This window comes from Amblyraja radiata, chromosome 3 (genome assembly GCF_010909765.2).
Source record: "Amblyraja radiata isolate CabotCenter1 chromosome 3, sAmbRad1.1.pri, whole genome shotgun sequence".
Lineage (NCBI taxonomy): Eukaryota > Metazoa > Chordata > Chondrichthyes > Rajiformes > Rajidae > Amblyraja > Amblyraja radiata.
In genome coordinates this window covers 77,679,336-77,705,946 of record NC_045958.1, presented here as the reverse complement: position 1 = coordinate 77,705,946, position 26,611 = coordinate 77,679,336, and the positions used below count along the sequence as shown (strand labels likewise).

At 43.2% G+C, this 26,611-nt stretch overlaps 1 protein-coding gene across 3 annotated transcripts in view; it reads right to left on the bottom strand.

Annotated features, from left to right (window-relative positions):
* The window catches only part of musk (muscle associated receptor tyrosine kinase), a 141,834-nt gene that overhangs the window by 94,970 nt on the left and 20,253 nt on the right, over positions 1–26,611 (bottom strand). Inside the window, exons 3-7 of one of the 3 annotated variants that reach the window (XM_033018160.1) lie at positions 23,995–24,146; positions 20,837–20,964; positions 18,337–18,481; positions 17,451–17,480; positions 3,872–3,901 (exon numbers count right to left, since the gene is read on the bottom strand). In XM_033018160.1, the coding sequence (XP_032874051.1) occupies positions 3,872–3,901; positions 17,451–17,480; positions 18,337–18,481; positions 20,837–20,964; positions 23,995–24,146 (485 nt within the window). The remainder of the gene's footprint in view (positions 1–3,871; positions 3,902–17,450; positions 17,481–18,336; positions 18,482–20,836; positions 20,965–23,994; positions 24,147–26,611) is intronic. The other 2 variants (XM_033018161.1, XM_033018162.1) reach the window with 2 other exon arrangements.

Sequence of the window (26,611 nt, the reverse complement as noted above, 5' to 3'; positions counted from 1 at the left end):
TTGCATCCAAAGTGAGTCGTGGGTCCACACAGCATGGAAACAGGCTCAGCAGACCAATGAGTGCAGCAAGCACTGATTTACCCCAATCTTACACTGATCCCATTCCCAACAGCTCCACACAGATTCTTCCATGTCTGCACGCTGGGGGCAACTTATAATTGGGTGATTAGTCTAGCAACCTGTTCATCTCTGGGACGTGGGAAGAAGTAAACCACTTGGAGGAAACTCACATGGTGAACGGGAGAACCTGCAAATTGTAGCCGAGATCAAGATGGGCTCCAGGTCACTGGCACTGTTTTTTTTCCCGAATTGGACCTGGGTTTTTATCCGTTTTTTTGCCTCTCCCAGGAGATCACGAGGTTTTTGGGGTGGAGAGGGGTGATAGCGGTATAAAGGGGAGGGTAGTGTCTTGTGTTCTGTGTCTTGTGTCTACTGTTTGTGGGTAAGTGTGTCTGTTTAGTGTTCAGCCATGAGCGAATGGCGGTGCGGGCTCGACGGACCTGGTGGTCTACTCTCGCACCTACTTTCTATGTTTCTATGTTTCTATGTTAAAGCAGCTGCACCCCTTCACCCTCTGGAGAGGATGTTCCCTCTGGTGCTGCAGAAGCCCCTAAGTACTGTGCAGCCCAGATATTTGTATTTTGTTTGGGAGTTGGTTTAACACCACAGCTTTCTGCTTCCGGGGCAACGGGGTTAAATACAGAGAAACAGCGGACACTCATGAGGAAGTGAGCTGGAAACATCTTGTGAATATCTGGAAATGGGGAAAATAACTGGTGTGCTGTTAAGGGGGGGCAGCATAGTGGCATTGCTGGTGTAGCCAATGCCCCACGGCTCCAGAGGCAACTGTTCAATCCAGACCGCAGGTGTTGTCTGCGAAGAGTTTGCATGTTCTCCTTACGCCCATTTGACTTTCTTCCGAGTGCTCCGGTTTCCCCCCGCAGCCCAACGGCATGCAGTTTGGTACGTTAACTGGCCATTGTAAATTGCTCCTATAGTGTAGGCGAGTGTAGGAATCTGGAAGGAGTTCATGAGAAGGAGTGGAGAATAAAATTTGATTTATGTAGGTTTGTGTAAATGGCTAGTTTTCCACATTCTATCTCTCTCATTCTCTCCCCACCCCCCACACTCTGGAAGGAAGGGAAATTAGGACAAAAAACTGACAAAAAGTGGAAAGCCCTTAAGAGAGCCAGCTAAACCAAGATGAACCAAATCACCTACGTTTGTGCTTTATGATCAACAAAACCAAGTAAAAATTGCACTTTGTGTCTGTGGGTCAGGGACAAACTGATAATGTTAATCCTCCATTATCTGAAGCTCCAGGGCGCAGAATTTTATCTTGTCTTCCTAAATCTGTGTATACGTCCTATCAGATACCCAATATAAAAGCTGGGAACATTCCTGCTGAGAATCAGTTCTGTTAAACTAATTCCTAATACATAAAAAATGCAAACCCCATCTTTTAATACTGATAAAACATTACTCTATCAGTCTCTCGAGGGCTTGGAAATGGAAGACAATTAAACTTGCAAACAATTTTCTTATTTAAACTTATAACAAATCAGAAAGAGACCATTTAGTTTATCTGGCCCATACTGCACTTTGGGAAGAATGGACAAGAGACCTCAGTTCCATGAAGATTGAGGACATTTGTCTCGAACTCTTCAGAGCAGAAACATTACGGGAGAGTTTCAAGAAGGGATTTAATGGCAAGATTGCATTTTGAGAGAGAGAGAAAAAAACTCTGCAAAGGCTGGAAGAGCTCAAAGATTAAGGCTGACTGGCAAAAGAACCAGGAGATTTAATGGGCCAAATGGCTTGATTCTGCTCCTTTGTCTTATAAATCTATGAGAAAGATGATGAAAACACAAAGTGCTGGAGGAACTCAACAAGCCAGGAGGGAATGGCCATACAATGTTTCAGCTCAAGAAGATGAGGATAATTTATTTTCAGCACATTAAGTGTTTTTTTTAACGAGAAAGAGGCCCTTCTCCCCACCGAGTGTGTCCTGACCAATGATCCCCGCACACTAACACTATCCTACACACACTAGGGACAATTTTTTACAATTTTATCATCAATTAGCCTACAAACCTGTCTGTACGTCTGGAGTGTGAGAGGAAACTAGAGCTCCTGGAGAAAACCCACGCAGGAGACCTCCTAAACTCCTTTACTGATGGCACCCATAATCAGAATCGAACCTGGGTCTCTGGCGCTGCAAGCAGCAACTCTACCGCTGTCCCATTGTGCCACCCTTGCACAGTTTAAGCAATTCACAGGCTAGAATGTGCAGATGGGAGAGTATTTAGACAATACTTTGATAAAGGAGAAATGCTTGAGGGAAGCTTCTTGAGTTAGTTAAACAGTTATTTCATAGAGCGGGTATACTGTAGGTCTGGATGGACTCACTGTATGATCACAGGATCACAGTGCTCACTCATGTCTCATCCAGACTTAAACTGTTTAGAAGTAAATTTTACAATCAAATTCATTTTAATTTTATTTTTAAATGTTTATCCATCGCTCTGCTAAAAGCTTTTCTGATTCTGATTCAAGGCTGCTGACAGAACAGTGCACATCCATCCATGATAGGCCACAATATTTTATAAGGCTTGTGTAATTTGTTTTGCTGACATTTTCAGATTTGATTGGGTTCTCTGGAACTGTGAGCGAGCAGGTCCACTAGCTTCACCACTGTGCTTCCCCAGAGAACATTCATCTCGAGGTAAACCATCATAACAAGGCCATGAAAGAGGTGTAGCTTCACCTTAATGATGCTGAAACTATAGGAATTAGATTACATAACCTGGTTACATAGACAAGTTTAGTTTAGTTTAGATTAGTTTAGAGATACTGCGTGGAAAGAGGCCCCTTCAGCCCGTCAAATCCGCACCGACTATCAATCACCTGTTCACACTCGTCCAATGTTATCCCAGATTCTCCTCTACTCCCCGCACATCATGGGTCATTTTTTTTACAGAGGCCAATTAACCTACACACCCACACGCCTTTGGGATGTGGGAGGTAACCAGAGCACCCAGGGGAAATCCACATGGTCACAGGGAGAATATGCAAACTCCAAATAGACAGTACTCAAGGCAAGGATCTCTAATACTGTGAGGTAGCAGTTCTACCCGCTGCACCACTCTGACACCCACAATGGCCCAATATGCATTCCTGTCAATGCAGATAGTCTGATCGAGGACTTCAGGATGTGACAAAACAGAAAGTGTGTAATCACAAAACAATGGAGAATAAATTTAACACCAAAGCCAGGCTCAAGGAGAGAAAGCACTTCTTCACAGAAATAGAGTGGAAACCTGGAATCTTTCTCCTTCAATAAAATATGAGTTAATTGTGAATTTCAAGATGGAGACAGATGGATTCTTGTTGTATAGATATCTTTAGAGGAAATTGAATCAATGTGGCTGAGATTCAATTTAGCCACGACCTAACTGAATGGTAGAACAGGTTTGAGGGGCGAAATGGCTTCTTTCTGCTTATGTCTCAAGCAAGTGTGCGGTGTGGGCAAATATTTAATATAGTGATGCCAGGGAGGCACACATTTATATTCTCTAAGTTCAATGAGGAGATTCTATTCAATATGATCAGCCATGATCATATTGAATGGCGGTGCAGGCTCGAAGGGCCGAATGGCCTACTCCTGCACCTATTTTCTATGTTTCTATGTTTCAGCCTAATATATTAATATTATCAATTTGGATCTACTATTTTGCATTTGGAATTTCTGATTTTAGAATTACAATTTCCAGTGAATGACCACCTCTAATGTTCTAGTTCTTCAAAGCAACGCACAAATCATGACAATATCATTCCACGTGACATGTTGACATGGATCAGTTGAGGATACCTTTGAGGTCCTGCAGAGTTTCATTTCCTTCTATCACCGTAAAGAAACAAGAAGCATGTTACAATGAGGAAACCTTACAGTACAACAGAAGAAATAAGTTATTAGCGAGCACCAGAACCAATGCTGTTAATCAAACCACAGGAGTAACAACATAAATCTAACATTAGTTTAGACACACTTAATCACCATTGTACTGATTATTTATCCTTTATGCCCCTGTCACACTTAGGAAACCTGAACGGAAACCTCTGGAGACTTTGCGCCCCACCCAAGGTTTCCGTGCAGTTCCCGGAGGTTACAGGTGGTTGCTGGAGGTTGCAGGTAGTGGAAGCAGGTAGGGAGACTGACAAAAACCTCCGGGAACCGCACGGAAACCTTGGGTGGGGCGCAAAGTCTCCAGAGGTTTCCGTTCAGGTTTCCTAAATGGGACAGGGGCATAAGTCAACAGTGTATCCTGAGATCATAAGACTTAGCAGTGGTTTGCTTATATCTGAAGGTGTTCATTGCTCATGAATGATTCGGGATTGGTGTAGAGTGTAGGGGAAGCACATGATAAGGGTTTGTGATGATTGGAGGTTGGAGAGTTAGTAAGACTCTTGGGAATCAGATATTAGAGGTGTTCGTATAATCTTTAGGAAGGAATGTAGCCAAAGATGAATTTCAGTGTATGGTCTATAATGGAGACTGTTCAGTGTTCTGTGGAGACTTGAGGTGATATTGATGGTGAAGTAATGTCCTGTCAACATGGGTCGAGCAGTCAGTGTTGGAGTTGGAGAGCAAGCAAGCTCATTGCCATGCAAGGAAATTACTCGAGTATTTTCACAAAACAGATATTAGTAGCCAAGTGTTAATGGCGGCTATTGGTTCTCCATTAGAGGGAGGATGAAGGATGATCTTATGGAGGTATATAAGATCATGAGAGGGATATATAGATTGGGGGGGAGGGCGGGAAGATTTAATTAGACCTTGAGGGGCAACTTTTTGCACACAAAGGGTGGTGGTATATGGAAAAACTGCCAGAGGAGGTAGTTGAAGCAGGTATAATCACAACATTTAAAAGACATTTAGACAGGTACATGGATAGATTAGGTTTAGAAACATGTGGGCCAAGCGCAGGTGGGTGGGACGAGTATAGTTGAGGCAAATTGGGGAGAAGGGCCTGTTTCCATGCTGTATGATTCTATGACTAGTTCCCCAACTCATGATGAACCAAAGCAATAATGCTGAGTTCTAAATGCTTTACCAGAATGCTGCCTGGATTTGAGGTTTCAACTGCAAGGAGATGCTGGATAAAGTTGGATTGCTTTATCTGCAACGTCAGAGATTGAGGGCAGACTTGATAGAAGTATATAACATTAAGAAAGGCATAGAAAGGGTAGACACAGAACCTTTTTCTCAGGGTGAAAATGTCCAACATAGTTATAACATGAGAAATGGAAAGTTTAATGGAGATGTTTTTTTACACATTGCCAGGGGTGGTGATAGAGGCAGATTTGATGTTTTAAGATGCTTTTAGATGGAAGTGCAAGGAATGGAGGGTTATGGATCATGTACAGGTAGATGAGATTAGTTTAACTTGCATCATGTTTGGCACAAACATTGTCGGATGAAGAGCCCATTCCTAAGTTGTACTGTTCTATGTTAACCATATAACCATATAACCATATAACAATTACAGCACGGAAACAGGCCATCTCGGCTCTACAAGTCCGTTCTATGTCTTCTAACTGAAAAGGGAGATTAAATATTTTTTTTTAAAGCAGAAATCAAATGCACCCATTTTTGTTTTCCTGATGGACAAGACTTAGCCTTTCTTAATGAGGCGGCACTCTTCATTAACCAAGGGTGTAGTCATGCCTACTATGCATTTGGGAGCAACACTGAAATTCAAAAGCACCCAGTTTTCAGAAGTGAGTGATTTTGCTTCAGGCTATAAGTTGGTCTAAGTTATGGGTGCATAACCCAGACAAATCTGTGTGTTCATCAGCATTGACAAGAGATCAGAATGTTTGTCTGATCATCAAAACTGCTTGACTGTTTAGAAAACAGGCTGCAGGACCGACCCAACTTTGATTTCACTAACCTCAGGTACCTGTGGTATGAATATTGATTTCTCTAACTTCAAGTAACCCCGACATTCTCTCTCTCTCAATCCCTCCCCCATCCAAGTCGTACCAGCTTCTCGTTTTCACCCTTTTCAACGAACAGCTAACAATGGCCTGTTTCCTTTATCATCATTACATTCCTGCATATCTTTCATTCATTGTTCTTTATCTCTCTAAATCATCGTCTATATGTCGTGTTTTCCTTTTCCCTGACTAGCCTGAAGAAGGGTCTCGACCCAAACGTCACCCATTCCTTCTCTCCAGAGATACTGCCTGTCCAGCTGAGCTACTCCAGCCTTTTGTGTTTATCTTAGAGAGACCTGTACCTTCTACACAACCACTGCAAGCTTTGAGAAGCAACTGTTCCTGACCGTTTCCCACGTGGAAGTCTTTGACTTCTCGCAACTAAATGGTTGGGAAACAGAAAAAATAAGTCCATATGAAGTCCTGACATGAAATCCATTGGGCCCTCTGTGATCCTACCACCACCCTCCTGCTATTCCTCCAACCCCCCACAACGTCCCTAGGCTTGTCCATGTCCCCTTCACCCTTTCACTAATTCCCCGTGAACAGAGAAAGGTTGATTACTTCACTAAGTAATCTTTCTCAATTTGGGGATATTTTGTCAGCTGCAGTGAACAATAAAGCTGGAATTCATGCCTAAAGGACAAGTCAACAGGGTCTAGTTATTCCCAGTTTTGAAGTGATGGCAGCAGGGCTCAACACTTCGTTCAAGTGATGGTGGTGATTCTGCTTCAGGCCACTGGTTTGTCTGAGTTACGGCTTCATAAAGAATTGGGTGTTCATCAGAAATTATCAGAGATGATTGACCAGAATGTTTGCCATCTCATCAAAAGCTGCCCGACTGTATCCAGCATTTTTTACTGCTGTTCAAGAGATCTCCAGCACTGTCTGTGTGGAGTTTGTACAGCTGCATCATAATGTTCCATATCTTATAGTTGGTGTCTCAGCACATGAAGGCAAGCGAGCAAAACACACCAGGATGGTCTCAAGGCTCTCTGTTTCTTCCTTGAACAAAGACCCAACCAATTTCTCTCTGATAACACTCTCCTCTGCCTAGCGGAACTTGTTCTCACCCTCAACAACTTATTTTGTGACTCACAATTTCTCCAAGTTAAAGGTGTAGCCATTGGCACTTGCATAGGCCCCAGTTATGCCTGCCATTTTGTTGGTTACATTAAACAGTCTTTGTTCCAGGTGTACACTGGCCCTAGCCCCCAACCTTTTCTCTACTACATCGACAACTGTATCGGGGCTACTTCTTGCACTTGCGCAGAACTAATGGACATTATAAACTTCACCACTAACTTTCACCCTACCCTCAAATTCACCTGCACTATCTCTGACACCTCTCTTCCCTTTTGTGGTCACGATCTCCATCATAGGAGACAGATTATTGACTGAAATCTACTACAAACCTACAGACTCCCACGGGAATCTGGACTACACTTCTTCCCACCCTGCCTCTAACAAAGATGCTATCCCCTACTCTCAATTCCTCTGTCTCCACCGTTTCTGCTCCCAAGATGAGATGCTGCATACAAGGACATCCATCCTCATTCTTTAGTGAATGGGGTTTCCCCTCTTCTATCATAGATGGGTCCCTCACATGTGTCTCCTCTGTGTCCCATAGTTTTGCTCTTGCTCCGCCTCCCCCCGGACACAACAAGGGCAGAGTTCCCCGGTCCTCGCCTTTCAACTCACCAGCCTCCATATCCAATGCATCATCCTCCGACATTTTCATCACCTGCAAAGTCACTTCCACCTCCACCCCTTTCATCAGAGACCGCTCCCTCCGCAACTCCTTGGTTCATTCATCCCTTCACACCCAAACCACCCCCTCCCCAGGTCTTTCCCCTGCAACCGCAGGAGATGCAACACCTGTCCCCATACCTCCTCCCTTGACTTTATCCAGGGAAACCAACAGGCCTTCCAGATGAGACGGAGGTTCACATGCATCTCCCCGAACTCATCTGCTGCATTTGGTGTTCCTGATATGGGCTCCTGTACATTGGCGCGACAAAACATAAACTTGGTGCCGTTTCGCTGAACACTTACATTAGATCCACCAAGGTCCACTGGATGTCTGGTTTAATAACCATTTTACCTCCCCTTCCCATTCCCTTATTGACCTTTTAGTTCTGAGCTTCCTCCATTGCTCGAGTGAGGCAACACGCAAATTGGAAGAACAGCTCATATTTCGCTTACAACCCAACGGTATAAACGTTGAAGTCTCTAACTTTAAGTAACTTCGACAAATAGTGTTTGTTATTTGTTTATTATTAAGTTATAATGGCACGGTGGCACAGCTGGTAGAGCCGCTAGCTCACAGCGCCAGAAACCCAGGTTCGATCCTGACCTCAAATCCTGTGTAGGGTTTGCATGTTATCCCTGTAGCCGTGCATGGGTTTCCTCCCACATCCTAAAGGTGTGAGTGTTTGTGGGTTAATTGGCTTCTTTAAAAATGTCATTAATGTGTCGGGAGTGGATGAGAACGTGGGATAACAGAACTAATGTGCGCAGGTGATCAACAGTCATCATGGACTTGGTGGGCCGAAGGGCCTTTCCATGCTGTACCTGTAAACTAGACTCAATAAAACACAACAGTTTGGAAGTCATAATCTGATAGTCACGAAAGGGGAAATGATTGACAAATGTCTTAGTTTTTTGAGGAAGTACTGTGTGGACGCTGTGGTAAGCTAGAGAGGAAATTGCAGGAGCCCTCGCTGAGTCACCGTTAAATACAGACGAGGTGCCGGAAGACTGGGGGAAGGCACATGTTGTGCCTCTATTCAAGAAGGGCTGCAAGGAAAAGGCTGGGAACTGCAGGCCAGTGAATTTACCATCTGTGGTCGGAAAGTTACTAGAGAGTATTCTGAGGGATAGGATATACATTCACTTAGATGGACAAGGGCTGATAAGGGATAGTCAGCATGGTTTTGTACATGGGAGGTCGTGTCTCATGAATCAGAGTTTTTTGAAGATGTGTCCAAAAAGGTCCATGAATGCAGAGCTGTAGATGTTGTGTACATGAGTTTTAATAATGCATTTGACAAGGTTCCGCATGGTAGATTGTTCTGGAAGGTTAGTTCCCATGGGATTCAAGGAGACATAGCTGAATGGATAGAAAATTAGCTTCATGGAAGGAAGCAGAGGGTGATGGTGGAAGGTTGTTTTTCGGACTGGAGGCCTGTGATGTGGTGTGGCTCAGGGTTCGTTGCTCATCCCATTGCTGTTTGTCATCTCTATCAATGATTTGGATAATGGTTAGCAAGTTTGCAAATGACACAAAAGTGTGTGGCGTTGTAGATAGTGAAGATCATTGTCAAAAATTGCACTTGGATCTTGATCTTCTGGGTCGGTTGGGCTGAGCAATGGTTAATGAAATTTAATATAGAGAGATGTGAGGTGTTGCATTTTGGGAGTACTAACATGGGCAGAACCTGCACTGTGAACAGTAGGGGAATGTTCTAGAGCAGAGGGATCTAGGAGTACAGGTACATAGTTAATTAAAAGTGGCATCACAGGTAATGGCCAAAAGGCTTTCGGCACATTGGCCTTCATCAGTCTGAGTATTGAGTATAGAAGTTGGGAGGTCATGTTGTAGTCGTAAAGGACGTTAGTGAGGCCGCATTTAGAGTATTGTGCTCAGCTTTGGGCATCATGTTATAGGAAAGATGTTGTCAAGCTGGAAAGGGTGCAGAGAAGATTTCCGAATGTTGCCGGGACTCGAGGGCCTGAGCTATAGGGAGAGGTTGAGCAAGCTAGGACTCTATTCCTTGGAGCGCAGGAGGATGAGGGGTGATCTTATAGAGGTGCACAAAATCATACGTGGAATAGATCGGGTAGATGCACAGAGTCATTTGCCCAGAGTAAGGCAATCGAGAACCAGAGGACATAGGTTTAAGGTGCGAGATGAAAGATTTAATAGGAACCTGAGGGCTAACGTTTCCATTCAAAGGGTGGTAGGTGCATGGAATGAGCTGCTGGATGAGATAGTGGAGGCAGGGACTGTCGCAACATTTAAGAAACATTTAGACAGATACATGAATAGGACAGATTTAGATGGATATGTTGGCTCGTGTGGGCAGGTTGGGCCGAAGGACCTGTTTCCACACTATAATGCGGCTTTTTCACGGGGCGACTTGACGCAAGATGTAACCAGAGTGAAGTGGTCGTGGTTTAGCACGATATCACACGATATAACGGGGGGTAGATAAAGAGTTCCCATGGTACTCGGCATTTCTGTTATTTGTGCGAGTGACTTGTCCGTCTCCCGAGCTTTCCCGTTAAATCTTGAATGAACATTGTGAAGTGTTGTTAAATCATCACGTGGCACAAATGATGTCACTTTTTTTTCACACACTATAAATATCCTCCCTTGGTTGAATTGGCTCATTTGGAGACATGTTTTACTGTGTGTGTGGGAGACACAGATGGACTGAGCACAGTACCTCGGTCTTACTGTGTGTGGGAGAGGGGGAGAAAGAGACGTACACTCACAGAGGCAGAGTCTCTCAGCCTGTGTAAGAGGGAGGGAGAGAGAGAGAGAGAGGCACACACAAGGTGGATGTGAAATCTCACCTGCCTGTTTCAGTGACAGACACCCGCCGCCAGTAAATGAAGACACCCCCATCTGTCTCCCCCTCCTCTCCCTCGACTCCCCCACCTTTCCCTCCCAACTCCAGTCCCGTCCCGACCCCCTGGGAAACTGAATAGAGCAACAATCAACTGCTGCCTGTGTGCTGATATGACAATAAAGGCTACTTTACTTTACTGAGTTAAAGAGTTCCCACGGTAGACTGTGAAACTGGGACCCTGGTTCTGGACTCCCCCAACATCGGGAACATTCTTCCTGCATCTAGCCTGTCCAATCCCGTAGATACTGATTAGACCGGTATCTATTTATTTACTTTATTAATGATTTCAATTAAATATTGGGAACATCAGGCCGCAAACGTTATTTCTTGAGTGTTAGTGCTGGACTTTGACTCGACCTTCCTAGTTAGCCGGCGCCTGAGACTGAGCCAAGCAATGTCCAGACCTGACTTCAACACAAAGTGATGGAGGAACTCAAAGGGTCAGGCTCGTTCAACGCTCTGTGTTTTGCTCGTGATTCCTGCGTCTGCAGTTCCTCGTGTCTACAGACCAGAGTTGCCACTTGACTCCGAGATGACCATCACAGAGCATACGGAAGATAGACACGAAATGCTGGAGTAACACAGCGGGACGGGCAGCATCTCTGGAGAGAAGGAATGTGCGACGTTTCGGTTCGAGACCCTTCTTCAGAGTCTCGTCCCGAAACGTCACCCATTCCTTTTATCCAGATGCTGCCCGTCCAGTATTTTATGTCTGTCTCCAGTATTACTGTGTCTATCATCGGCGCAAACCAACATCTACAGTTCTTTCCGACACATTAGAGGATACCGTCTCGCCATCACTCGGATTACCCGCTTCATTTCCATAACGTTGCCACCTCTCTTTACTTTGCTTACTGAAGCCTGATCCTTGTCACACCCAGTGCTCTATCGCCCAGCCTCTCATCTTTCAATCGGGTTCGGCCAGGAAGGAACTGCAGATGCTGGATTAAAACGAAGATAGACACAACCTGTAGCTCAGCGGGACAGGCAGCATATCAGAAGGGTCTCGACCCGAAATGTCACCCATTCCTTCTCCCTAGAGATGCTGCCTGTTGCGCTGAGTTCCTCCATTTTGTGGCTAACTTGGGTTTATCCAGGATCTCCCCGTTGATGTCCTAACTCGCTTTGGTTTGTTATTATTGTCTCATATCGAGAACCAGCAGATACAGGTTTAGGTTCGGGGGGAATGATTTAATGAGAGCCTAAGGGGTAACTATTTTACGCAAACGGTGGTGGGTGTATGGAATGAGCTATCCGTTAAGGTAGTTGAGGCAGGTACTGTCGCAATGTTTAAGATGCATTAGACTGAAGCATGGATAGGATAGGTTTAGATGGTTATGGGCCAAACGCGGGCAATTGGGACTAGTGTAGATGGGACATATTGGTCGGTGTGGGCAAGTTGGGTCGAAGGGCCTGTTTCTACGCTGTATGATTCTATGCAGGGAATAAACTTTTGTTTGCGTGCTATACAATCATATCAGATAATGCTATACATGAATATAACCAAGCCACGTACAGTCTGAAGAAGGGCCTCGACCCGAAACGTCACCCGTTCCTTCTCTTTAGAGATGCTGCATGTCCCGTTGAGTTACTCCAGCATTTTGAACTGTCGAGTTACTCCAGCATTCTCTTTAAACCGGCATCTGCTGTTCCCTCCGACACATGCACAAGAACACCAGGTAGAGCGAAGGGGAAAATACCAGAGTTCCGAATATATGTTTTCAGGACAGTTCCAGGGGGAAAAAGTCCAATGTCCGCATTGAGGTAGGTTGGTAGGTCGGGTCAGTGCCCAAACGAATGGAAGGAAGAACCATTCTGAAGCCGGATAAGAATAGGTGGTCGGCGCGGACTCGGTGGGCCGAAGGGCCTGTTTCCGCGCTATATCTCTAAAATCTGAAGTTAGGTATTGTCTAAAGGAACTGCAGATGCTGGTTAATACGCACAAAAGGACACAAAATGTTGGTGTAACTCAACAGGTAAGTCAGATCTGGGAAGAAAAACATAAAAATCTGGAGTAAGTCAGCGGGTCAGGCAGCATCTCTGGAGAAAAAGAATAGGTGGCGATTCGAATCGGAACCCTTCTTCAGACATCCTAATCGGAATTGAGTCTGAAGATGTGTCTCGTCCCGAAACATCAGCTATTTTTCTCCAGAGATGCTGCTTGACTCGCTGAGTTACTCCAGCTTTTTGTGTCTGTCTTCGGTTTAAACCAGCATGTGCAGTTCACTCCTTACACGGGTCTCTGGAGAACATTGATTGGTAGCGTTCCGGACCCTGCTTCGGAAAGGCATCGATCGCTAGTCGGCGAGGACTCCGAGCTGTATCTCTCAAAGAAGTACATGTGAAAAATTTCTCACGGACCATAAAAATGCGGGACCTTTCAGTAAAGTCCCTTTTAAAGTCCCTTTTAAAGATTAGTTATTTTCTTGAATCTCATTAACATAACTCATGAATAAGTTGATGTCCATATGCGGATGCAAATCTTTATTTTTTAAATTCAATCCCACAGAAGACAATTTTTACTCACATTCTGTCCCCTCTGTCCAGCTACCGGGTTCACCGTTCGCAGGAGTTCCCACGGTAACTGCAAGAGTTATTACGGATATCGCACGGATATCGCACTGGCCACTACGTTCATATAATGTTGCAATGCTCAACCACAAGTGTACAAGTCATTCTTGGAGAAATTCAAACTTGCTTGAATTTTCTCCCGAGTCACCAAGTTACACGATTACCTGCCGTTAGCGCCACGGTGGTCCACGGTGGTCCACGAATGCCGCACTGTTATCGCACGAGGTTCCCACGATGTTAAACTCTGGTTAACTCTTGCGTCAAGTCGCCCCGTGAAAAAGCCGCTTAAGACTCTGTGACTCTAAGTAGTAGCCGGAGTAAATGGAGGGGAACTACTGTTTGGGGTTTCAAAAGGTATTCAACAAGTTGCCACACAAAATAACCCTCAGTAATAATAATTTCCATAGAGGATTGGCTAAGCAGCAGGAAGTAGAGTAGTGTTAAAGGCCTGTCCCACTTGGCGATTTTTTCGGCGACTGCTGGCATGATTGATTGATGTATGAGGGTCGCCGAAAGATTTTGAACATTTCAAAATCCAGCGGCGACAAAAAAAATGTTGTGACACTTGAGGAAACACCGTGCGTCGATACATCACCACGCCGCGTCACTGCCGCATCACGCCACATCACGACCCAACTTTTTCAGTGACCTGATACGTCAGTCAATGATGCCAGTAGTCGCCAAAAAAATTGCCACGTGGGACAGGCCCTAAATGGCAATCTGTGACCGGTGATGTTGCCACAGGGCTCAATGCTGGGATTGCAACTGTGGTATTTATATATCTCAAGAAAGATCGAGTCAACAATTAGAAAAGTCTTACTACATTGTGCAAGGCATAGGTGAGATGACATCGAGAGGACTGTGTCCAGTTGTAATCTCCTTATTTCAGTAAAGATCCAAGGTTCACTAGGATCTTTCCTGGTATGGAGGGTTTGGCTTATCAAGAGAGGTGGACAAATTCGTCTGCACTCAATGGAGTTAAGAAGAATGAGAGGCTATCTAGTTGCAACATACTTACGTGACTGGGTAAATGCTGAGAGAGTATTTAATCACAATGGAGAGTCTTGGACCAAAAGGCTCATCATAAGCACACATTAGCAGTGTAAATTAAGAAGACATTTGACTTAAGTTTGATTCTGCCTATGCATAGTAAGATTGTTACTGAACTGTATGCAAAACAAAACATTTCATTGTACCTAGGTACACGTGACAACAAAGTACCATTGAGCCACTGAACTAAGATGAGCAGGAATTTCTTCGATCAAAGATTTATGAGTGTTTTGTATTCTTTTCCACAGAAAGCTATGAAGACTGAAATCTGAAATATATTCAAAGCTGAGTTAGATTTTTATGGAAAGTAAGTGGAGAAGTGAACTTGAAGAAATAGGATCAGCCACAATCTTATTGATTAATGGAGCATGCTTGAGGGACCAAATAGCCTACACCTGTTCTTATTTCTTATAGTCTTGTTTATTTACATAGTACTTTTAACAGAGTGAAGTGCTCAAAGGCATTTACTGGAACATTATCAAGCAATATGTGTGGTATTAACAAATGTACATCTTGTCACTATGATGTTGTTATGGAACACCCATGTTGGGTGTGACTCAGCTGGAAGCTCTCTCGATTTGGACATAGAAGGTTGTGGGTTCAAATCCCGCTACAGAGACAGCAGTACAAAACTATAGACTTGGCACTGAGCATTGAGAGAGCTAATCAACGCTGAAGTTGGCGAATGTTCTTCCCTGAACAATATAACATTGTTCAAAATCACATCTCAAAAGTACTTTGCGTGTATTTCTCTTTGAGACAAATATTCCAATGTTTTGACCATCGGCTATGTTTCCTGGTTCCTTTGGGATGTGGGTTTTTCCATATACACCAGTCTTCTATCACAATGAGGCAGGCTCACTAACCCCTACAGATGTGAGGGCCAGTTAACTTTCAATGCCCTCGTCAGGATTGGGCTGCTGGTAAAATACATCATGGATGGTCATGGACATGGATGGGAGAAGCTTTCAGAATGAATTGGTTGAATGTGGCGATGAGAATGATAATGTGGTCAGAGTTTTGGAAGAGTGACCGACAGTGGAAAGCCATGAATGCAACAAGCGTATGCAGTGAGTGGTCACTTGGGCAGAGATGAGACGTAAGGAGCACTAGGCAGGAGGAGATAACTTGAACATTGAACCATTCTTATTAGTTGTTTAAGCATAAAGAGCCCAAAGTTAAAGCAAGCATAGTCAGACTTAGATGTATTGATTCAGTAGAGAATAATTATTTTAATGAGGAGATAGGAAAGTGGAGTCATACAGCATGGAAATAGACCCTTCAGCCCAATTTGTCCATGTCAACTAAAATGTCCCATCTATGCTGGTCCCACCTGCCCATGTTTGCTCCTTATCCCTCTAAACCTTTCTTATCCATGTACCTGTCCAAGTGCCTAATTATTAGATGTTTTCATCTAATCAGCCTATCTTAATTCACCCATCCCACAGAAATTCTAACTACTCTCCCATTGCACCATGCATCTTAAATCATGTCAGTGTCTTTTCCATATACATTTAGAGTCTTTAATTCTCTGGAGACTTACTGTTCTGTCTGTATCCTTCAATTCCGAAATTCTGCATGTCAACGACCAACACCCTGAAACTTTCATCCTTCTTTGAAAAGCTCTTCTTTGCACTAAGGTAATTATCCTGTCATTGCCCTAATTGCACCCAGTTCAACATGCTTCGTTCGATGCCTCAAGTTCAATGCAGCAGGTTAGCACATTCAGTCAGCTTGAGTATACATTCCCGAAATACTTCCGTCACGTTTCCAAACTACGAAAAGCATCGAGGGCAGCCTGTTATCAAACGACTACAGTGATGGAGAACAAAACTCAAATAGGTTTGTGTGATTCAGTTATTGGAATGGTCAAATAGTTGTTGCAGTCCCTTTTTATTCATGCTCTTTTGTGGTATCAATGGGTGTCCTGATTGTGGGGTCTTTAAAATAACAAAGGGTTTTGCTGGGATGGATGTGGAGAGGTTTCTCCCTGTGTGTTGTGTTCGATAAATCATCGGATTCTGACAACAGAGTTTGAATTACAAGGTATTTTATTGAACACATCACTGTGGCACAGATCACTATCGGTCAATCAGTGATACACCCAACAGGAAAGTCAGAAGAAACTTGTTGATATTTGACATTTGTTTTCACTGGGAGAGAGCACAAAACAATCACGGAGAGACATTTAAGGAATGTTAGGTTAATATTACAGAGAAAAGAATAAAAAGATATATGATTAAGAGTGATGGTAGGTGGCTTGGATGAAGCAACTGCATTAACCACATGGCATGTCTGGACTGAATGGTTTGTTTCTGTGTTGGACACAGTTTTATGTTTTACTTTGGTGCTGCTTGGTTGGTGGTACTGCAAAATCTTGCTTATCCCTGTCCTAATGGCACAAACAAACTAACCTTTCACACCCATAAAACATATTCTGTGCATTTTCACTTGTCGGAAGCAGCACGCAAAGTTGGAGGTGATGAATAGAGAAGGCCTACATGTCCAACATACAGACGACATTTGTAATGAAAACGCAAGAGAGTCGGCAAGATATATCCAGACATGCACAAGCCATTCTGAGCCCACGCGCTCACTGCCAATCTTGCAAAAACGTCACATTCCAAACGAGCAGGAAATAGCAAGCAGCAAGTGCAGAGCCTGTCCAAGTTGCAGAAGTCTTGCTTGCATAATAAAAGTCCATTATTGGGAGAAGTGATACACAGCATGTAAATACAAAGAGCAAAAATACAAAAATAAAACAAGGAAAATCCTGGGAATACTCGGCATTTCCACCCTCTTTCATCTTGCATTTGTTATCCCTTTTGACATTGAATCTCTCCTTGATCTTCCATGTCAGGGATCTTACCTTTTGTGGACATAATCCCTTCCAATCACCCTTTCTCCGCACATTGAAACTTATTAAATTCCCATTTCTAATGAAAGGCCATCGAGCTGAAATGCTAACTCCATTTCTCTTTCCATATTTGTTGCTTGACCTGCTGAGTATTTCCAGCATTTTCTGTTTTTATCTTGATGCTTCTCTCATCTACCCTCTTACAATATGAGACAGAATTGTTTGGAGTTTTCCCTTTAAACAAATATCTATTAAAAAGTCTCCCAATAAGGTGTGACTGCTGTGTTAGTGGCACCACTCACAGCACACATGCATTGAGCTAATCAGCAAAATACCTCTTTCAGTTGCATTTGTCATATTAAAATCTGCACAATGAATGGGGAGAAAAGCAAATACATAATCAGTCATGCAAATAAAATACCCACATTAGCAGAAAGAAAGGCTGATTTGGTTGAGAGTTTTTTGAATGCTGTTGACTATTGATGATCAGATCTTTGATTTGTGACAAGAATGGGTTGTACAAAAATGACAGTAACAGTTTGCATTTCTAAAGTACCTTAAATATCAGAAAATGTCAAAGTACTTTGCAGCACCAATAGTGACGAGTCTCATAAGAAGGAGGGAGGAGAGGATTGTCAGGTGTGATGATGAAACAGGTAGATAAGTAGGTGGGTTTCATGGAGTGTATTAAATGAGATGGGAGATAGAAAGATTTCTGGATGGAATGTCATACTAAGTAAGTTGAATGTACGACTGCCAATGCTAGACTGATTTAAATACTATATTTGGAAGATAGCCTCCTTTTGCTATACTTGTTATGATTTCATTGTCAACATTTTCTATGGTTCAGAATTAATTTTCAGTTATTCCAGGACTCTTCAGATTCCTTTGCGAAAAACTGAACGATGATTATTTAAGCAGTCTTGCGTTAGTCAGTAGCGATACATTTGGCACTGTGCATGTGTGTGTTAATTGTTCAAAAATAATCCAATTAAAATGATCCTGTAGCTCATTCCTATGTCCACGTATTTTAATAAAGGTGTTAAACCATTTATTTATCTTCTAAAATAGTTTACTACCTTCATTGCAACAAGGGAAAGAACATTTCTTAGATAATCATTCATAACTGATTTTACAGGACAATATTACATTTGTTAGTTTTAAAATGTACTCAATGGGATAATTATATCTTGAGAGATATGTCTTTAATACCAGACCTACCTTGCACCTCCAGAGTCACAGGTCTGGAATACTCGAAGCCCAGGCTGTTTCTCGCCAGACACCGATACTTCCCGGCATCTTCCAGTTGAACACTGCGAATTCTTAAGTTGCCAGATTCAAGGACAGAAGTGCGAGGTTGGTCCTTCTGTGAACAAATATCACATAACTTTGATATTGCATACAGAACAAAAGGCTACAAATTGTCTTTGTATGGCATTATGAGAAGAAGGCAGGAGAATGGGGTTGAGAGGGAAACATAGATCAGCCATGATTGAATGGCAGAGGAGACTTGATGGGCCGAGTGGCGTAATTCTGCTCATCACTTCTGAAGTTATGAAGTTATGATTTTGTGCATTACGCTCAATCATGGAATGTGGTAATCAATTTATATTTTGAAGTTACTCGCTGAAAATGTATTTATGCACGGTCCATGAAGGATGCAAGCCATTCTAACAGAGGACGACCTTCATAAGGTAAGAGAGGTATACTTCAGCAGAATTTAAAACAAAATAATTTAACCATCATGAACTCAATAACTGGAACCTCTCAAAGATCAAACCCAAACAAATTTTACTCGCAAAGATATAGAAATTGGAATGTGATCTTGAAACTTGGTCACAAGGAGGATTTTCCAACTAAGTGAAGTTTGACTGATCTCCATTAGAGATTAACTATACGTTGACTTAATTCTACTATTGAGCATCCTGCGGATAAGGGAAGCTTGAAAATGTTCTTCTTCATCTGTTGGTTTCACACACAGAGTCATGGATATATGGTGCAAGCTGTCTGAGGAAGTATTTGGGGTAGGTACAATAACAACATTTGAAAGAAGTTTGGTTTGGTATACTGATAGGAAAGGTTTAGATGGATATGGGTCAAACCTAGGCAAATGGGTCAAACCCTAGCTTAGATGGGACATCTTGGTCTGGCATGGACAAGCTGGGCTGAGGATCCTGTTTCTGTGCTGTATAACTCTATGACTTTATGACTATGACATCCCCCCACTCACTGCTTCACACTTTCCATCATCACACTCCGCTCCAGCCCCTGTTGATGGCAAACCTCATTCAATGGCTTGATCCATTATCCCATGTTATTCCTCCCAATCTGGCCCTCTCTTTCCCCTCCCTCTCCTGTGGCCCCTTTCATTGTGTCTCAGAACGTACTCCATCTAGAGAGCAGATGGAGGTTTCTGTTAAATAACTTGTCCTTACTCATCCAGGCTCTGTTGTGGAGCTAACCACTGAAACAAAGCCTGAATCTTTGTGAATGATCCCGACATCTTCACTGCCATAACTGGGTCATTGACAGGGAATGGGTGGCAGGGAGGTAGCTTTGAACCATCTGTATACGCAATTATCACTGATGCCCAACTCCAACAACAGTATGTCCAATTGACCATTGTAAAATTACGATGACCACCTCCCATCACCCACCTGCCACTTGGGGGAAGACCCTGCACTTGAACACTGCTGCAAGTGGCTTTAAGGGAAGGCTGTGCTTCTCATGCACTGCTTCTGCAACACACGTAGGTGATCCACGACCACAATACTTTCACGCACAAAGCATTAAAAGATTGATTGAAAGACATAGTTTGAAATCCGGCCCTGCAGCCCACAGAGTCCACACCGTCTGAAGAAGGGTTTTGGCCTGAAACGCTGCCTATTTCCTTCGCCCCATAGATGCTGTTGCACCCGCTGAGTTTCTCCAGCATTTTTGTGTACCTTCGATTTTCCAGCATCTGCAGTTCCTTCTTAAAAAACAACTATCTATCATCTGTTCACACAAATTCTATTCCATCCCACTTTTACATCCACTCCCTATTAGGGGCGATTTACAAAGTCCAATTAATCTGCAAACCCGCACGTATACACCCATAGTACCCTGAGGAAATCCATGTGGTCACAGGGAGAATGTACAGACTCCACACAGACAGAATCTGACGTCAGGATCAATTCTGAGTCTCTGCTGTGAGACAGCAGCTCTACCAGCTGTGCCAATTGCAGATGGTGCATGTTAAAATAAAGGCACCCCTACAGCCCAGGCTGAAGGTGACCCTGCTGACTTTCATCTCTGTTCTTCCAAACCACCCTTCCAATAGCCATTTTAGTAGAGGTAATGAAACAGAAGAATTTCTATGTTAATGGGAACTTGATGGGTACAAATAGCCTACTGTAAACAGAAAAAATGAGAACACTTCAAAGTAGTTCGTAAACTGTAAAATGCTCTGGGAAATTTCCAAAGTCATGAAAAATACAATGGAAACATACATCATTCATATCTTCTTTTAAGCATTTCCAAGTTCTCATTTATGCAAAGTAACTTGCCATGACACCAATCGCAATATTCCCTGACTTTCTCCAGTTCTTGGGAAGTGTTGAACCATTCAAACACTCATTTGTGATTAAATCTGTCAGTTCCATTATAAAGCAGGAAGAGACCAAAGCTGGTTGTGAGTAACCTGGGTGTTTGAATGGCCCAGAGAAAGCCGTGTGCTTACTTTCAATGCAGTTTCATCTCTGATCCATGAGATGGCTGGTTTTGGGTTCCCCATCGTACTGCAAGGTAACACGACTTTCGACCCCAGCAGTGCTCTGACATCAGTGGGTGGCCGAATGATTTTAGGCTCTGAGGGGACAATGCATAAACAAAACGTCACCCGAATGCGGTAATGTCAAAGCTCACCAGAGTGATTCAGTTCTTTCTGAAGATACTTTATGAGTTAGAATTATTCAGCCCAGTCCAGATCCCACTCCAGGGACATATGCACAACAATGCTACACAGTCTCTGTCTCAGCACGCCACAGCATTTTGGATGAGATATTTCAATAAGATGCACAGACGAGATCGCACTGAATTATTTCCATGTAAAAGTGAGTTCAATCAATGTGAGTAAACCAGATGATCTGGCTATTATTGCTTTGCTCTTAGTGGATGTTTGTGGTAGCATCTCTGAAGTAAAGGACCCATTGAGTTACTCCAGCATTATGTGTCTATCTTCAGTGTAAACCAGCATCCGCAGTTCCTTCCTACACACACATTATCATTTTTACTGTGTTCATTCACTGGTGGAAAACACTTTGTGGTGTCTTGGAGTTCTGAAAGGTGCTGTAGATATGCAGCTCCTCATAAATTAATCCTATTTATCTATTCGGGTGTTTGCCTTCTGTGGGGGACTAGGATTGTTCACCTAAGAACAAGGAAGATAAAGGGTCAATTTAGAAGAGGTGTTCAAATAATGAGGGAATGTGATTGGTGGCAAGAGGAAACAACTTCCAGTCCCAGAGTGTTGCTCATCAGAGGAAACAAATGATTGGTAAAAGGACTTGGGGAGGATGTGGAGAAATGAGGGGAAGAATTTTGAGTCTTTCTTGTAACTGGCTCTATTTACACCAAACAGCTTTTGAGATCGAGCCCATTGGCTCCACTTCACTATAAGGCCAGTGAATTCCAGGAGCAACATCAGTTGGCCAGCTTGGTTTCATGAGACCCAAATCTATCTGATTCTGAGGTTAAAATTTAACAATCAGGAGTGAGTATCCCGACTGCCGCTTCCCACCCCTTGTCATCTGAAATGTTGAAATAAATGTGTTAACAATCCAACTGTTTGCCATGAGTGATGTCAGCTGGTATCCCACAGCCCCGTGAGTGAAACTCGCAACTGTTAAACATCCATTTGCATTGCACCGTACACAGCACAGAACATTTCAAAGAACCTCGCAGAAATGTTGTGAACCTAAATTTAACAGTGAGCTACATAGTGAAGAGTTTGGATTTGTCGAAGGAAAGTGGCAAAGAGGGAAAGAGGTTAGTTGCCATCTTGCTAAATGATTGAGCATGTTTGATGGGCCAAATGGCCTACTCCTCCTTATAAAAGCAAGTTGGAAGTAGGTTTTAAGAAGCATCTTAAAGGCAGTGAGGTTTTGGAAGGTAATTCTGAAGATTGGCAGCCTAGTAACAGTAGCCTCCGCTGTAGTGTTGCTGTGGTTATATACGGTAATGCCATATTAGCAGTTTGCAGGCCCCACAGCAGAAGTGCCCACGTCGCGTGGCTGGAAACTGGAAGAATCCTGAGCTCATTCTGCAAGCACCATCATCGATTGCAACAAGTGAAGGCTTCCACTGATTGTCGCCGGAAGCTTGCGTCCTTTACAGAACGGATGATGACAGCAATGTCAACATTTGAAACATGGAAGATGGGCACGAAAGAAGATGAAGCCGTTTGCAGGCTATTCTAGTAATGGTTAACTTGATCAGGTGATTGTTCATGTGTTATTGCAGCTGAACTATCAACTTATTTACCGAGGGCATAAATTATTGAGCAATAAACCAGGCATACAAAGACCAGAGTACTGCTTTTCGTGTATTTAACTATGTTTCTGCAAAGCCTTGGCATCACATGCGTTCCTACATTCTGAATTCTCAAATTCAACCAGCCCAAAAAATACAAGGGACAGGAAAAGACGGAGACGAGCCAGTGTTGCTGCTGCCTTGTGATTTCTGTTAGTGGTTGACGTTTGGATCCAAGAGATGCTGTGAAGCCCAGCAGGAGGCCCAGCACAATCAGAAAGGACAGAGGACATGGAAACCTTCAAAATCAAAAACGTCCCAGTCAAAAAACGAATCCCTGAAGGTCACAGTCCTAAAAAATGACGTACTTGATGCTGCGATATTGTCTCAGCTCGTAGCATTGTAATCACTCAGACTGTTGTCGGGTCAAGCATCACTGACGTCAGTGCACAGAACTAGTCCAACACTTGGGAAAGGTCTGAGGCATTGAAGTACATTGTTGAACGTGTCAACGCTCAGGTGAGACGCTAAACCAAAGGTTGATCGAAGCTCCCGGCTGATGCATAAGGATCCCGTGGCATTAATTTAAGAAAAATGAAGTGTTCTGCTCAGTATCATTCACTGATATTCCTCAAGCAAACTAATTTACAAAAAAAGTTCTGATCTGAATTGTGGGAGCTTGTTGAGGGCACATTTCTCCTACATTGCCATAAAAGTACTTTAGTTTAGAGTTACAGCATGGAAACAGGCCCTTCGACCCACCAAGACCATGCCGACCAGCGATCCCTGCACTAACATTATCCCACACACTGGGGACAATTTACATTTATACCAAGCCTGTAGGTCATTTATACAAATCTGTAGATCTTTGGAGTGTGAGAGGAAACTGAAGATCTTGCAGAAAACCCACGCAGATCATAGGGAGAACGTACAAACTCTGTACAAACTGCACCCTATTCAGGATCGAACCTGGGTCCCTGGTGCTGTAAGTGCAGCATCTCTACCACTGCGCCACCGTGCCGCCCAACTTCTATGGCAGTAAAGGGCTTTAAGATATTTGCGATTGTGAATGGAACTACAGCAATGTTTCAAGCAAATGGAGCAGAATAACTGCAGATGCTGGAAATCACGTGCTTCTGGTTGCTTACCACTTTAATTCCCCATTCTAAATCTCTGTACCTTAACACACATTATCTTAGCATTTTTCCAATTATGAAGAATCCAAATTCCATTCCACCCCCCCCCCCCCCCCCCCCCCCCTCCCCCTCCTCTACAGTGGCTGACCAACCTATTGCACATTTCCAGCTCGCTTTGTTTTTGTTTTGGTTCCAGGTAACTTCTATTTAGAAGTAAAAGCATGAGACTCACTCATTTTCACCTGCAGGGCTCCACAGCTTTGAGCCGAGCTCCCCACGCCATTGTTAGCAGTGCAGCAGTAAACTCCATTGTCTGTGTCTTCAACACTGAGGATGATTAATATCTGGCCATTTTCTTTTATACTGTAGCGGGTGTCAAAGAGTCTGTAAATTGTTACAAGCAAAGTCAAGGAGGATTATTTTCCAAAATTATTGACATGAACATTAATACCCTTAGCATTTAACTGATTACCGAAGCTCACAAATAACATGAAATAAATAGTACAGAGTCACCCTGTTCTGCCCCGTTGATCAAGGCTAGCATTCATACATCCCAAAGACATGCGGTCTGGTGGATTAATTAGCCCTTGTAAACTGCTCCAAGTGTGTAGGTGAGTGGTAGAATCTGGAGAGAATTATAAAATGGGATTAATGTGAAATGACTGTCAACAGATGGATGATGGTTGATGTGAACTCAATCGGCTGAAGGGTATGTTTCTTCGACTCTACCATTCTATTTACACACGGCTGTGTCTCACTTGAACGAACTTCCTCCATCAAATTAATATCCAGTTCCATTATCTGAAAGCTCAAATGATACAGTTTCCATCTGACTTTTAGACGGTAGATTCTAGATCACAATTTCATGAGTTCAGAATAAATTCTCTTCAGTTTGCCTTTGGTTTTATTTGCCAATCACGTTAACCTTCTTCTGCTCATAAACCTTCCGCCGATGGAAACAGTTTATTTATTTTTAAAGTTCCCAAGACCCTTTGGAACAATGTTCACCACAAACAAAGTTAATTTGAATCTTCATTGCTCTGAGGTGATCTATTAAGTTCATAATACAAGAGCACAACCCCCTAGCCTCTCTTCCGATCCTTACTGGATTTATGGGTGATTTTTTTACATTCATACCCTCGTCTTCTAAATAATCTAAAAGACAGAACTAACTTCCATCCTGCTGAATCTATCTGAATTGTATAGACCCCACTCAAGTTACTGTCACCTTCCCTGTTCTTCCCTGTTCTCACCTCGTTGAGTCTTTCTTGATGATGGCAGTCTCTGATCCATCATTCTGTTGTACACCTACTCAGACATATAGTTAATACTTTATATTGTGTGTGCATCCTGTCTGACAGTTGTTATTATTCCACATAAGGCAAAATAACTATTGTTTTCCGATGCTTTTTGGTTGTTTATTTTAAGTTGTGCTATGCAATTTGGCACTTCAAGAGCACAGCTTTTCCAAAATAATTAATGGAAAAATAGTTATTTGTTGCTCAACCTTCTCTCTCCTTATACCACAGACGTTGACTCACGGGCACAATGGCTTCTTCCAGTAACTCTCTGGTTGATCCCAGCAAAATCTATGGTCTTATTTATTTTTTCATTAGTTGTGGGTGTCAGCACGAAGGTCAGAACGTATCGTGCATTCATAAAATTGTTCTTGAGAAGGCCATCATTGACCCTTTGCTGTCCTTTTGTAATATTTGATTTCATGATAGGGAGTTCCCAAACTTAGACCCTGTAATTATGAAGGATTTGGTGAAATATCTAACTCTGGAAGATGTGTGAGACTTGGAAATAACATAACAAGAAATTAGGAAGGCTAAAAGGGGACCATGAAATTTCCCTGGCAAGTAGAATAAAGGAGAATCTCAAGGTATTTAATAGATACTAGACCGTGAGACCCGTTGGGCCCCATCCCGCAACGCCAGGGGGGTAGGGGTGGGAGGGGGTGGGGGGGGCGCGGTGTTACACAGGAGGGTTGGTCCCCGAACGCGGTTTTGTCGCTCACCCCAGAGACAGGCGCCCCCCCCCCCCCAGAGCCAATCACCCCCATCATTCATTCCCTAATGTAACCCGTTCCCCCCAGCCTAACCCGTTCCCCCAACGCAACCCGTTTCCATCATCCACTCACTGTGCAGGTCATTTTAAACCTAAAAAAAAATGCAATTGTACTAAGATTTAATGTGATGTAGGTGCCACCAACAAGGCAATGATTAGATTTGTTATCCAAATCTAATCATTAAACTTTGCTGTGCTGGGTTTGACTGGCAGATTATATCCCTGAAGGACATTTGCTGTGAAGGACTCATAGTATTCTGGGATAGAAACATTGTAGCCGGTAGGGCATTGTGACGTCATAACTGCTTAACTGCCAGTGCAGATTTGAAGAGATGCAACTTTTAAATGTCACTTTAAGACGTTTATTCTCCCCCAATACGCCCTCTCCTTACAACAGAGAGCAGCAGCAGAGCAGCAGAGATAACATTGTGATGTCATTTTCGGTTTTTAGAATCTTCGCGGCAGCTTGTGTAAATGAGATCCCATTGTGATTGGATGACTGTGAGATGGCACTGTGACATCATCACTGGAAGCTGCCAGAAAAATCTCAAAGCAGAGTCGCAGTTATTCTTCTCAAAGTTGTTTTTTTTAAAAATTTTAATCACCAATAACTTGTAAAATATAGCATCAAATCTGAAGGGAGCCTGATTATGGCGTGGACCGGAAAAATGTGGATAAGAATGTGGAAAAAATGTCAGCGCTACCGCATAGCGTTTTGACGAAGATACAAAAGAACACATACACAAACAAACACGCACACACACACAAGATGAGAGATT